Source organism: Pyrgilauda ruficollis, unplaced genomic scaffold, assembly GCF_017590135.1.
Source record: "Pyrgilauda ruficollis isolate IOZ18807 unplaced genomic scaffold, ASM1759013v1 scaffold11, whole genome shotgun sequence".
Lineage (NCBI taxonomy): Eukaryota > Metazoa > Chordata > Aves > Passeriformes > Passeridae > Pyrgilauda > Pyrgilauda ruficollis.
In genome coordinates this window covers 8,269,707-8,283,023 of record NW_024509210.1, presented here as the reverse complement: position 1 = coordinate 8,283,023, position 13,317 = coordinate 8,269,707, and the positions used below count along the sequence as shown (strand labels likewise).

Below are 13,317 nucleotides of genomic sequence, written 5' to 3'. Positions count from 1 at the left end.
ATGCAGATACGCAATAGCAGAAACGCAAGGCTGTGAGGTGCTTTGGGATGTTCTCCTCACTTGTCCCTGGACAAGATCCTTTCCCTGGACAGGATCACCAAGTGCAAATCTTGGTTTATGTTCACCTACACTGTTCTGAAAGTCCTCCAGTGATCAAGAGCACTCTACTTCAAGGCCTCACAGTTAGAGCAGCCTAGCTGAAGGCCACTACTGGACTCACCAGCTGTGGCTGTGGAAAACAAACTGTGTCCTTCATCTGAGGCTTTCTACATATTTGCAAATTTTTAATATGACTTTTTGTGGGAACAAACAACACTGGTTCTTCAGCCTTTCAACACAAGTCATGTTTCAGAGATCTCAAACTGATTTTGCTCCTCTCCACTTTACCCTGAATTTCTGTGCCCAACCTGGAGCCAGAGGAGGCTTTATCAGTGCTAAAACCTTATTCAGTTTAAATGCTGGGTATCCTTATGGTTTTGCAATTGAACAGTATTCTTTTCCTGATATCTATCTTGTTGCTAGTTACCAGTTGGCTTGAAATTATCTAGATAGTGAATATGCAAATGAGATTCAAAGGCAAATAAAAAGTAGTTGGAAAACCTCAATGAAATGCAATCCCATTCTGTGGTGGATGATCCATCCTGTCACACAGCCCATTGGTAACTGTCACACAGGACCTGGGACTGCACTCCAAGGCTACTGCAAAGACCAAGCAAGCATTGCTCTTAGAGTATTTGCCTTTATCACCTCTGTCTGCATTGCAGACATCCCAGAGGGATGAAAAAACCCATCTGAACTCGTATTAGTATATAAAGACTGAAGCACAGCAATAACAGCTTAGTCATGGGCCTGAAGGAGGAGCTTGGGTTTGGCTGGACTTCCAGACTTTTGGGAATGTAATGTCATGTAGTGTGCTAGACAGGAAAGGGGCACAGACACAGTTTACTAGGTATTTTCTGTTTTCTTTTTCACTATCCAACTGTTCTTACTTTGGTATGTTAGGGTTCAGTATCTTCTTTTCAAGCACACAGTTTATCAAATAATTGGACATAAATGCCCCATACTCTAGACACAGCTTTAACACAAGAACTTTGGGAACATGCTCTCAAAACAGGGCTCTTGGGATCCCCTCTACTCAGGTACAGCTGAGTTACTTGCCTCTGATAAATGGTTTGAAACCATGACATGCACAGCTTATTGAGAATTTCCAAAAGAGTGCACAATGGGTATTTTTTGATCTTTCAGACTCTTAAATAGCTTACATTTTCAGCAGTAAGACGGATGTGACCAATTTATAGCCCACTATACTTTGGTTACAAGATTTCTGCAAGTCTTCATAATAAAAGTAGAAATTATCTGAAAAAATATATTCAGCTAATCTCAGAAATACTGAGAAAATTTGGCACAGCTAAGTTCAAGTATATGAGAAAAAAAAATAACAGCCTGCAATAAATTTTGTAGTATATTTAACATCATGAAGTTGTCAAAGTGGCTCCATGTGACAAAAAAAAAAAAAAAAAAATCTAAGCCAAGACCAAATTATCTACAATAGTTTAATGCAGGTTCTCAATGAAAAAATTGGAATAAATGAAATCAGCATGTTGTGCATAAAGAGGACTCTTCAGAGCCTCACATTCATCCAATATCTTGTAATGTGGAATTTTCGTATGTGCAGAAGTATTTGCAGAATGAACATCTAGCAGCTACAATTCCTTATAGAACTATGTATAGGTGAAGAAATGTGCATACCTAAATGCATTTCAAAGCTAGTGAATGAAGGGGCTAGACATACAGACTTTTTTCTGGAGTGCCACACATAAAATTTGAAAGTAATTACGTATAGCAGAGATTTAACACCTTTCCCCTCTTGTAATACAGGCTAACAGGTTCTGTCTCAGCACTGATCTTACTAACACCCCTAACTTACCAGATGTAAGTTTAGCTGTTGTTTTCTTTTCTTACGTGATCCATATTTTCATCTTTACCTCTGCATGAAGAATGCTAATTTTGGTGGTTCAAATACTGCTTTATTTATATCAGGGATACTTCAGCAACTCTCTAGGCCAACAGAATAAGAGCATAAATAGGAGAGGCCTGTACAGCACCAGATTAAATGCCACCAAGTATACTCTGTTCAAAAACCATGGTGGAACCTGAAAAATTGAGCCCATACAGGGTATCAGATTCCTCCAAAAATGGGGAGACTAACCCCCTCATCCTGTAACTGAGTAACAATAATGGTATTTTACTCAGTTCAACAGAGAAAAGACACATTTATTTGGATGCTGTCACACAATATCCAAAAACCTACTACAAAATGTAAAATGTAGCAACTGTCAAAAACATTTTCAGAGTGAATGTTAGGCTTTTCTAAGGTCTGTGATCTCCTTTAACTCCAGAGCTCTTTGAAATCTCATCTTTACTTTAAAGGGAAGATAAAATTCCAAGGAGTTTGTGTTTGTTTTGCTTTTTTTAAAAAAAAATTAAGATTTTGGAGCTAAAAACCAAAAAGTTAAATATTTTCCAACTTTGTAGAGATGCTAGTTTGTTCCTCATTGCCATCTTAGTCAGCCTTTGGTACCTGGAGAAATCACAGCTGTGAATTCCTTAAATGTTATGCACCTTTGAGATCCTTGCACAACCATAAGGCACAAGTCAAATCAGATGAATGTTTCAGGCATGAGAGTTGCTCCAATCCTGCAGCCAAATAGCTGTCTGCTGAGGCAGCCCCAGTGCCCAAGATCCACTGGATCTGACCACAGGCAGGGACAGCTTCAGGGCAGCGTGATCTGGCAGACCAAGCTATGGACCAAGAAGAAAGGACTAAAGGCAGCCTGACACTTATTTCTTCCACATCCTGCATGAAACCACAAAAGCAAATCTATGCAAACTCAAGCAGCCACAGCAATTACCTACTGCTCCTATTGACTCGAATTTGTGCTCTCAAGGCACTTCAGTTTTACAGGATCTGCTTCAAAGATCCCTGTTGGCAGTGGAAAGACTCCTGCTGTTGGCCACATTAATATGGACCATGCCATGCATTTCAGCCACAGGTTTAAACAGGCAGTGCAGAGACTAACAGCTTCCCATTACATACATGTCTGCAGCAGTGTCTGTACTCCTGTGAGCAGGTACGTGGCATTTTCCTCTGTAAGTACAACGGAAAACTGGGAAACACACTGTGCAACATTCCCCTGTCTCCCAGAAACCGGGGGCAGTGCATGGGAATTTGACTGCAGAACAGTGATATGTGCCCATTTTCTTTCCCCACCATATCAGCATGAACTAAGGGTTCCTTGCCTGCGCAGAAATTCACAGGAATTGTCAGAAAGGTTTTTTCAATGAGCTTGGCACTGGCACAGTATTTGATTACAGTTAGGGCAAAGACACCAGTAGATGGAACTGGTGCTTGGCAGAAACACCAGGTAGAGCAGTTTGAAAATTCTGAATACAGAGATGCTTTGCTGGAGCTCCAAGCCTGGGCTTCTGTTGCTGCTTAGTAAATTAACAACTGGAATGACATAAGCAAAAAATGAGGTCCAGGATTTGTGTATTTACTTTCCTAAGTAGATTTCTGAAAAAATGGCAAAGGTTTTTTCACTCAGCAACATCTTAGAATGTGAACTAGGTGCTTTATTTACAAGTGTCTACTTAGACTGTATTTAGACATAGACACCATACCCCGTTATTCTATACTTTTTACAAATTAAACTTCTATGATATGTCTGAGTTTAGGTTGATGACATCATGGAAGAGAAATCATGTCAATAACATTCCTAACAATTCAAAGGAGCAAGATTCATTTTGTATAGGCCACACTTGGTACAAAGGAACTCACTGTTTATATTTTATAGGATTTAAGAATATAGTGAAAATGGGTGAAAAGACACAATGTAACTTTTTTTAAAAGATCTTCTAATAACTTCTACACCTGCTATATCAAAAAATGCCATATAGAATCATATATCTTTAGCATTACCGGTCCAGAACTCATTGGGGTTTTTTCCTGGTAGGGGGAATACCAGGCAAAGGTACAGTACCTTTGGGTACACAAATAAGTATACAAGTTTTGACAGATCTATATACATACATATATATATATATATATATATTCATATATCATGCAATCAACCACTTGTAAACCAGATAGGAAAAGCACTCTCATTCCTTACCTTCCTTCCTATTTAAAGAGAAACATCTTGTTTATTTTTTATGGCACTGTCAATGATAATTTAAGAGCAGTGCTATATTAAGAACACTGCTTTTAACCTTTATTCTCTACGCATTTTTCACTTCATTCAAGTCAATGAGAATTCTTTATGTGCAAGAACATCAGAGAGGTATGAGCAGAATTTTATTGTCTAAGCCACTGAAACTCACAGATTAGTTTTGGAAAAAAATGTAGATATGCTATAAAGATGATACTAAAGATTAGTGCTGGGTTTTTATAGACATAATTATTGAACAAACAGCTTTTTGCAAATGTAGACAAATTGGAAATGATGAATCGCAATCATAACACTGCTCTTATTTCTCGTAGTTTCCTAAACAGAAAAGAACACTTTCTATCACCATGTATGACACAAACTACATGGTAAAATAATAGAAGTCTGCTAAATCCCATTTCAATTTTCAGATAGTTGAGGACACAATATTAGACAAATTGCAGATACAAGAGGTACTTAAAAATTAAAGATAGCAGTTTTTGTTTATAACTATTTAACCTTAAGGAATATGATCATCACTTAAGATATAAATCTGAGCTGATACATGCATTTTCATCAACTTTTACAGCAACAGAAAAAGGACATATATTTTCAGTGGTAGTAACAGGCAGAATTAAGGGAGGATATTAAGTCCTAAAGTTGTTACACAATTTCTTTGCTATACAGAAAAAACTTCATAGAACACTCCATTTCAAAATGTGTTTCTTATTAGGCAGTTTCATAAAAACAAAAGAAAAATACTGTATGATTTACTGATACGCATTTTGCCCAGATCAGATTAGTTTATCTCTTTTCTCTGTCCAGGTTTTAGTACTTTAAAAACACACAGCTACAGCCCTTTTTTTTGGTAGGATTTGCTAAACAACTTTTATTTGTGACAGCACTAGCAAAACTAAACATCAAAACCTAAGATAGTAAGCAGTGCATACAATGTTCAAACTAAGAAATCAGTTCTTGTCAAAAGCAGTGGTAACAAATGGAGACTTTATGACAAAAGCCTGATCCTGCCAGTGCTGCTCCCTTCTTGTGCACAATGTTGTACACAGGGTCATCCCTCTTTAGAACTGTCCTCAAACTCAGGTAACATAAGGAAAGTGTGTATGTTTCTGTGAATGCCTAACTCCGCTTTTTCTCAAGAAAGCACTTGCTGATTAAACTAGAAAGCACTTGCCTGTGCTAGAAGAAATCTCCAGTTAAACAGAATCAATTTCCTATCACCTGTCCCTTAACTAACATAAACAGAAACATGCACACAGAGCAGAAGGCACTGACAAGCTCTGCTCTGGGATGCCACATGTAGTCATGCATGAGCAAGGAATGAAAAGCACTGAGAAGGCCAGGGGAATAGAGGCTCTGTATACTTTGTGTGAAGAAACTCAGAAAACCTGGCCTGGTTAGTCCTACAGAATGAATGCTGAGACAGGATGTGATTGAATGCTGAGAGAGGATATGATTGCAGTCTATTAATACATCCTGAGATAAACACCAGGGAGGGATAAGAGCTATTTCAGTGGAGGACAATGTTGGCAGGAGAACAAATGACTATAAAGTGGCCATGAGTTACTCTCATCCTAGCAATTGGAAGATTTCTAGTTAGGAGAGGGCTGAGGTTCTGGAGCAGCTTTCCACACCAGCAGTAGCAAAGGCAAAATACTGAAATGCTTCCCAAGTAAAACCTGATCAGTTTTCAAAAGGGGCTATGTGATATGGCTGCCTGTAACCATAGACTGCATGTGGTGAGCGAGCAGATGTTTCCCTCTCCTGTGTTCCTTTATTCATTCCTCCCAAACTCACACGATAGTCACAGAGTATGCCAGTAGGAAGTCTTTCCACTTCCTGGTTCAGAGAGAAATTGAAGACTTTACAAATTAGGTCTGAAAAAAAAATTATACAGGATGTGCAATTTAAGAGAATTAGTGTTCCTACACAATCCTTAATTGTTCATATCTCCTGGATTTCTTGTGTCTTCAGTTTTCACTAACATGTTTAATCCCTAGTGCCTCAAATCATAAAAATAGCTAAGAAATAAATAATGCATTACTTCTCCAACACTGACACATTCACTTGGTCTGTATGAGCTGCAGCTTGCACATGCTGATTGTCAAGAGACCTTTTGCATTCATTTGGTTTCTCACACAGCATGGCAAAGCACAGCTATCGACCCCCACTCCGCCACATATTTAGTAGTTGGAGTTTCAATCCTCTTGTTAAGTAATGTGTTTTATTACGTGGTTCTATCCTTACATTCTTCTGCAACATGCTAAATTAAGTAGATTAAACACTTAAGTAAAGAAACCAGAGTACTTTTGATCTCCTAGCAAAGAAAATTTCATAGTTTTTTCCTAAAGAAAATTATTACTCAACCTAGATCAAAATAAGTAGTAAAAATATTTTCAAGTGCCACACCCAAGACTGCAAACATACTTTAATTCCATAACTTTCATTAGAATTAATGAAAGACATACAGTGAAAGTGATAAAGTTAGTCTATGCATAGCAGCAAGAGGAATACACTCAAAGCTCATCTGATTTAGACTTCATTTCATGCTCTCCTTCCTCTGCTGGCAGATGTTTTTCTGCCTGTGTTTTGGTTTATAAATGTCTGACATCCTCAACAGCAAATTAACTGTAGTTAATTTTTATGCAGATTAATTCTGCTGAAAGTCACACAATAAGAGGCTAGGAGGTTAAAGTCATAATGAAGTGGATGATGGTGATGTCCACATCTGTGTTTTTAGAGTATTGGCAGCATTTTAATTTCCTTGGGACTTTACATAGGATGTTGTTGAAATTGTGCAAGTTTAAGCCAGCAACACAACTGCATCCAGCTGAAACCAGAAAATTAAGAAACCTGGTTCACTCTGCTTGGGAGCTTCAGGGGAAAAAAATTATAGATTAGTAAGTGCTTTTAGTGCACACTGGTTTATATCCCTTTTTGAAGGAAATAAATATTGCCAGCTTTGCCACTACAGAAAAGTCCTAGGAGTCAAAGACCATCACATTTTGCGAAGTACAGCAAACCTCTTCTGTAGGACAAAAAAAGACTTTGCACCCAAAATACCTTGAGCCTTTGTTACGGCAACACTGATCCAAAGTTCTCTCTGAATGTAACAATTTCCTCTCCTTCAGCATATGTAACTTGTTATATTAAGTGCCCTTGCCAAACTGACTACACACAGTGCTGCCCCATAGAAAATTACAGAGTAGCCATTTTTAAAGTCACCAGAATGTACTTAGCTGTGTGCCTAAATTAATGTCTGCTGTAATACGTACAAGGCAAATGAAACAGTGTACTTTGTCCATCAGCACTATGATAAAGAATAGATTAAAAGAACACACGGCTAGCATGGCACTTTGTCAAGATACTTCTTCAGTGTTACTCACTCTAAAGTATTTCAGTCAAATTCTGTGTATCTAAACCAAGGACTGAAGAAAATCTTGATGCATATTTTTTCAGGATATTATATATTACTTACCTGGGGGCAGTCTTTGATGTAGTGTCCCTTGTTAAAGCAGAGGTGGCACAGGTAGTTAGGAGGTGGCCTCTTGCTGGGTTTTCTGGCTTCTGAAGAAAGGGATAGGTCAGAGAAATGCTCGGTGAGGGAGCTTAACCCATCCACAATGTTATTAAGAGAGCCATAAGGTGATGCACTCTTGTAGAGACTGCTGCTCAGGGCCTGCAAAAGAAAACAAATAAGTCACATGCAACACAGTACGTATTAAGGATTGTTCTGAGAGAGATTTGAATAGGGGATAGATAAAAATAGCAGAAAAAACAAAGTGATTATTTTTTTTCTTAGGAACATGGCTACACATTTGAGGGAAGCAATATACAGGCTATTAATAAAGAGGCTTCACAATGGCAGTGCAATGCAGCTGGTCACCCCACTGTTGAGGAAACCTTTGAGCTTGCTATGATTCTCTTAGTGCAACCTTTCCACTAAGCAATGATTGCTTTCTTGTGTTTGGCCATAATGCATTCATAGTACAGTTAGATTATGCAGGCAAAAAGCTGCAAGAACAACTCACAAAACAGAACCCTTTTGTGTCCAAAACTACTTACACAAGTCAGGGAAAGGAAAGAACACCAAGAAAAATGCAAAGTATCTTCCAATTTCCAATCTGGTTAATCAGACAGTCAACAGAGAGTCCCATGTTCAAATAATAACAAGAAGCATTGAGAGCTACATCTGGTTTGGATTTTCTAAGGGGGAACCTGCTGTGATTTAAACATTTCCTGATAAACAGTAAATACCTAGGTTTTGTACTTCACCTCAATAGGATCTTCACTCTCTCAATCTGCAAATCAAAATCAGTAGCTCCTAATTTGCTATTCAGTAGTCTTGGAACAGCAGGAAACCCATCAACACCTAAATAGGTATTCTCCCTAATGGAGATAACAAGGATTAATTCACTCTAACCGCTTAAGGTCCAAAAGAAACCTTAGTGGAGTTCAAAAAGAAAATTAAAACTCTTTTTAAAAAATTAACATAATAATGAATCACTGTAGAAACAGGACCAACCATTGAGTGTCCTTTCCATTCTCACCTGATGGACACATTTCACAAGGTGTTTCCACCTTAGGTCTGCAATACTATGTTCATGTAATTCTCCTGCCATCAGAGAATTACTGCTGGCTTATAGGAAAGTGAGGTAAAAAGAGGTCTGGTCTGTGATGCCATGCTTTAATTCTACTGAATTCAAATATTTCAATGGGGTCTTTATATGTGTTTTCATATGTTTATACATGTAATATATATTTTGAAGACTGAAATGCACTGAAATTGATTTAGAGTTTGTGAAATCCACTGAAATTGATTTAGAGTTTGTGAAATTAATCTGAAATTGAAATTAAATTAGTTTCAGAGATCTCAAACATTCAGGGTGCCCGCACAGTGAGTGTTTTCTGGGAGACAGCTGCATACCAAAAAATAATATTAAAGCTCTAGGCAGAAATACCTGGGTGAGCCCCAACTATCCCTGAATTCCATCTCTCCACAGATGGTGTACAACGTACAGAAGAATTCAGCCTAGTAATCTGCTTCACCCACTTGCACTGTAGTCAAACACAACATGCTGATCTCTACTGACTCCTCTTGCAAAGCTGAAGCTGGTGCACAGCAGCAGGATTAATTCAAGAGGTCCCAGAGTGGAATTCTGATCTCACCTGGGACTTCACATATGCCCTAGGGCTAAAACATCCTGTGTAGCATAGCTCTGTGCTGTGCAAGCTGGTGGGGCCGAGAGGAGAATCAGCCACTTTGTTTCAGGGGTTAAAGCCACAGATTTTAAAAGGAAAAGGTATTTCAAAAACGAATAAAAGAGTTTAGCTGCTTTAGCCATCAAGCAACCAGAGAGACCTCCAATGGTCACTGGAATTTAGTTCTAGGATTTATTGGATGCTATTGGAATGAGAAATTCTTGGCATCAAATTTTGAAAAGGAAGGGGAAGTGCTGTGAATGCCAAAATAGTGTTAATTAAGGGTCTTCAAGAAGTTCTTGTCTCCCTAGGAGCCACTTTCTCTTATATACTCTTGGAAAAATATACAATCCTTCTTTTTAAGAGATCGTCTTGCAAGAGATTCTTAAAGTACTTCACCTGCATTACACCCAAAAAGTAAATTTGCAAATTCCTTATTATCTGATTTTATAGAAGGGTGAAAGCATGGACACAGAACATATGAAGTGGCAAATTCTTTACCTATTGCCAAAATGTGGAATATCTTCTGGGGATGCAGAATAACTCCTGCCCATTAGGAGGTTGCTATTTTTTCCCCCAGGGCCAACTCAGTAACAAACCAAAACATACCTATCAGCTGCCTACAGTGGGCTTTGAATTGGGCATACGGCATGCAGTGATGACCGTTTTTTCCCCTACACATCCTTTACACTGAGCTATTGCCCTCATTAAAAGGGAGCAATTTGAAACCACAGCTGGGTATTATGCAATTCACTCCTCCACCAACCCTTCCTGGCAGATTTCAGCTCAATACTGAAAAACAAGGTGCAGTTTGGCACCTTGGCAGCAAACCTTCACAAACTTTTGTTTCAACCGTGGCAGCCAGAAGCTGTGCCAGAGGCGAGGATCCCATCAGACCATGGGCTGCACTGACATTAAATCCTACCCTTAGCAGCCACCAAGGGTTCTGTGGCCAAAGAGGGGCACACTGCTCTAAAAGTGGCCACCTGGTTCAGCTGGCAGGGCACTTGTGCAATGCATGCCACAGCTGGACACGGCAAAACATTCAGTCCACACACTGCACCGTGAAACACTTCCCTACAAACATCTGAGGCCCGGTGTTAAAAAAGGAAGAAACAAATATAACATCCCAGAACATGACAGTAAAGGAGAAGATGGACATTGCTGATGACACTGGTACATCAAAGAACAATGCATTCCTTTGGAAAATGCCTAGATGATCCCGAGATGCAGCCCATCCCTCTGGGTATAGTCAGGCGAACCGATTCAGCAGTTCCTGCCAATCTGACCTGGAAAATGGCCTTAAATCTGTTTGACTCCAAGTCAATGTGAAAAACACATCAATCTGGCACTTAAAAGTTGCTATAAAGAGCACCAGCACAAATGGTGCTACATCCTGTTTCTAGCTCTGGAAATCTCTAGTTCTTCAGAAAGAGATGAGGAAATAAACCATTCCCAAAAGCCAAGTTATATAATAAGGGTGATAATGGGAAAGTTCATCCCGGCCCTTGGAATCAAATAGTGAAAGCTTAGGGCTTGTAACAAATGTGATGAAATGGTGATTGACTCCATTTTGTCATTGTAAAAGACAAGGGGTGAATGAATATTGCTGTGATACATAAAACAGTTTTGGTTTGTTTGTTTTTTTCTCTTTCTGGGGCACTCAATTGAGCAGAACAGGCAATTCAGCTCTTACTAAGTATTTGCACTGCTACAAAGAGGATTTTAAAGAAGGGTTTTGAATAAAAAATTTGAATTAGCTTCACACCAAAAGGGGATGTCCAGGGGGGTGATTAGAGTGCCAGAGAGAGTGTTGATGGCCTCAGACAGAAAACAGGGATGAAGAAACAAATGCATTCTGACTCACTCCGGTCTCAAGTGTATTAGTACTCATCTGGGAGGTGGCAAGGAGATTACTCCTTTCATGAATTCCACCAAAAGCAATGACTTGCTCTGTGTTCACAATGCAGCACTACCAAAGCCAACCTATTTTTTTAAATGGTAGACAATAGTACCTCTCAAATAGAGTCTTATTTTGAGCTTGAACAGGCGAAAAGGATTTGGCACTGAAAGGGTTAGTGTTCTGAAGGCGCCTGAAAGACCACACTGCATGTCCTAATTACAAGGCTCATCAGCCCAGCTGCAATGAATTCAGGATTTCCTTATCTTGCCATACTGGGGGGATGGGGAATCTGATGGTAAAACTTAGAAACAGCCTTGGTGGGAGGTTCAAGCTGATAATGTAAGTTTGTCTATTTGTTTGTTTTTTCCTTCCTATGTAACTTGTTGATTTAATTGAATATGAACCAAACTGAAAATCTTGTACTGTATTTTCTAAAGGTAACCTCACTGCTGGGTAGATCTTTAAACTGTATCTGTTGGTGGTGTTAGGAAGCAAAGTTCCCTTTGTTATTTGTTTGCTCAGTGTTTCCAGTTAAAGGGCACGTAATGGTAAGGTTGCAGTGCGGTCCTTTGTGAAAGGCAGCTATTGTCTTCTATAGTTTCCTCACTCTGATTTCCAGTTGGGTAATGTAAGTGAGTGACTCAGGAGTTCCAGTATCTAATTCACCTCTATGATATTCCTAGTTACACGAATGATTTGCTAAAGCTCTTGATTCCCTTGGTGGGGTCCCTCCCTTTCAGAAACATCTTTTGGGATTGATGCGTGAAGAGGTAGAAAAAGAAACCCTGAAACCCTGGCTTTATCTCTTCAGTTTCTTTTTTAGCAATAGTATAATGTTGAGAAGAAAGACAACTGTTGTGAATATGCAATGAAACATTGAAAGATAAATAAGAGGCAAATCTTACTTTCCAAATTTCCCTTTGGTATGTATAGCTACTGCTTTACCTATAAAAGTATGTTTTTAAAAGGGACTAGAAAGCACAGAGAGCACAACAGCCTCTCAATTATGACATTTATGTCTGAGCATCTACCAGACCAGCTGGTATTAATCAGCAATGCCAACTTGTTCATGTGGGAATGGTATCTTATTAGGCACGGACTGGAAAAGTAGAGGTATCTCTGGAAAAACCAGTTTCTGCCCCAAGTTCAGTTTGTGTTGCTGGACCCTTAAGGCAGTGAAGATAAAGATGAACCTATCCACCATTATATAAGGCTAGAATGACTTGTGCTGGTTGATGGGGGCTGTATCTAGTCAGTGCATCTGTCTGCTCTAGAAGTTAGTGTGATTTGTGCTTATGGTTCTCTCTACATTTGTAGTAACTGCACGTACTGAAATGAGGTCTTGTAGCACTTCAATGGTCCTACAATCTAGTCCAGTCATCAATGCTTCCACAACATGAAATAGGCTATAATTGAAAAACAAAGAGCAAAGAATTTTTGGTGACTTATTTTTGCTGCTGACCTAATGAAGCAAACACAAATACAGCAGTCTTAATGGATAGAGTTAAGTTTAAGTCAACAGACGCCATGGCTGTTTGAAGTCTGTAGGAAAAAGGAGTTGGATTGCCCTGTCATCAGTATGGGAAAAGTAAAGTTTTCATCTGTTGTAAATTGTAAATATTTTCCAGCCTGTATGACAGTAACCAGACTAGCCATGCTACTCATTAGCCCTGCACTGAAATATCAAAAGGTGCTAAAGTTATCAGCTTGGATTTTCACAAAGATAAGAACTGAGTGGTCCCTGTGCTGTGTCATGGATAAAACAGTAGGACAGACAAGTCATTGCCCTCAGTTGCTACTTTCATGTTGGAGGAGAGGGAAACCTGAGCTACTCAAACAGTAATTCAGTGGCTTGTATGTGTAATATACAAAACTTAACCCGAGGGCCTATAGCTGTCTTATTTCCTAGTGCCCTAAGGCTTGCTTCTGATGTGGGCTTTATGCATGGGGCCATGCAATAGGTGTGAAAGCACAACAGTTGCACCAGAA

General features: G+C 39.1%; 1 protein-coding gene across 1 annotated transcript in view; it reads right to left on the bottom strand.

Annotated features, from left to right (window-relative positions):
* The window catches only part of ZCCHC24 (zinc finger CCHC-type containing 24), a 106,423-nt gene that overhangs the window by 81,776 nt on the left and 11,330 nt on the right, over positions 1 to 13,317 (bottom strand). The window contains exon 2 of the mRNA XM_041475471.1: positions 7,702 to 7,902. Coding sequence (XP_041331405.1) covers positions 7,702 to 7,902 — 201 coding nt within the window. The remainder of the gene's footprint in view (positions 1 to 7,701; positions 7,903 to 13,317) is intronic.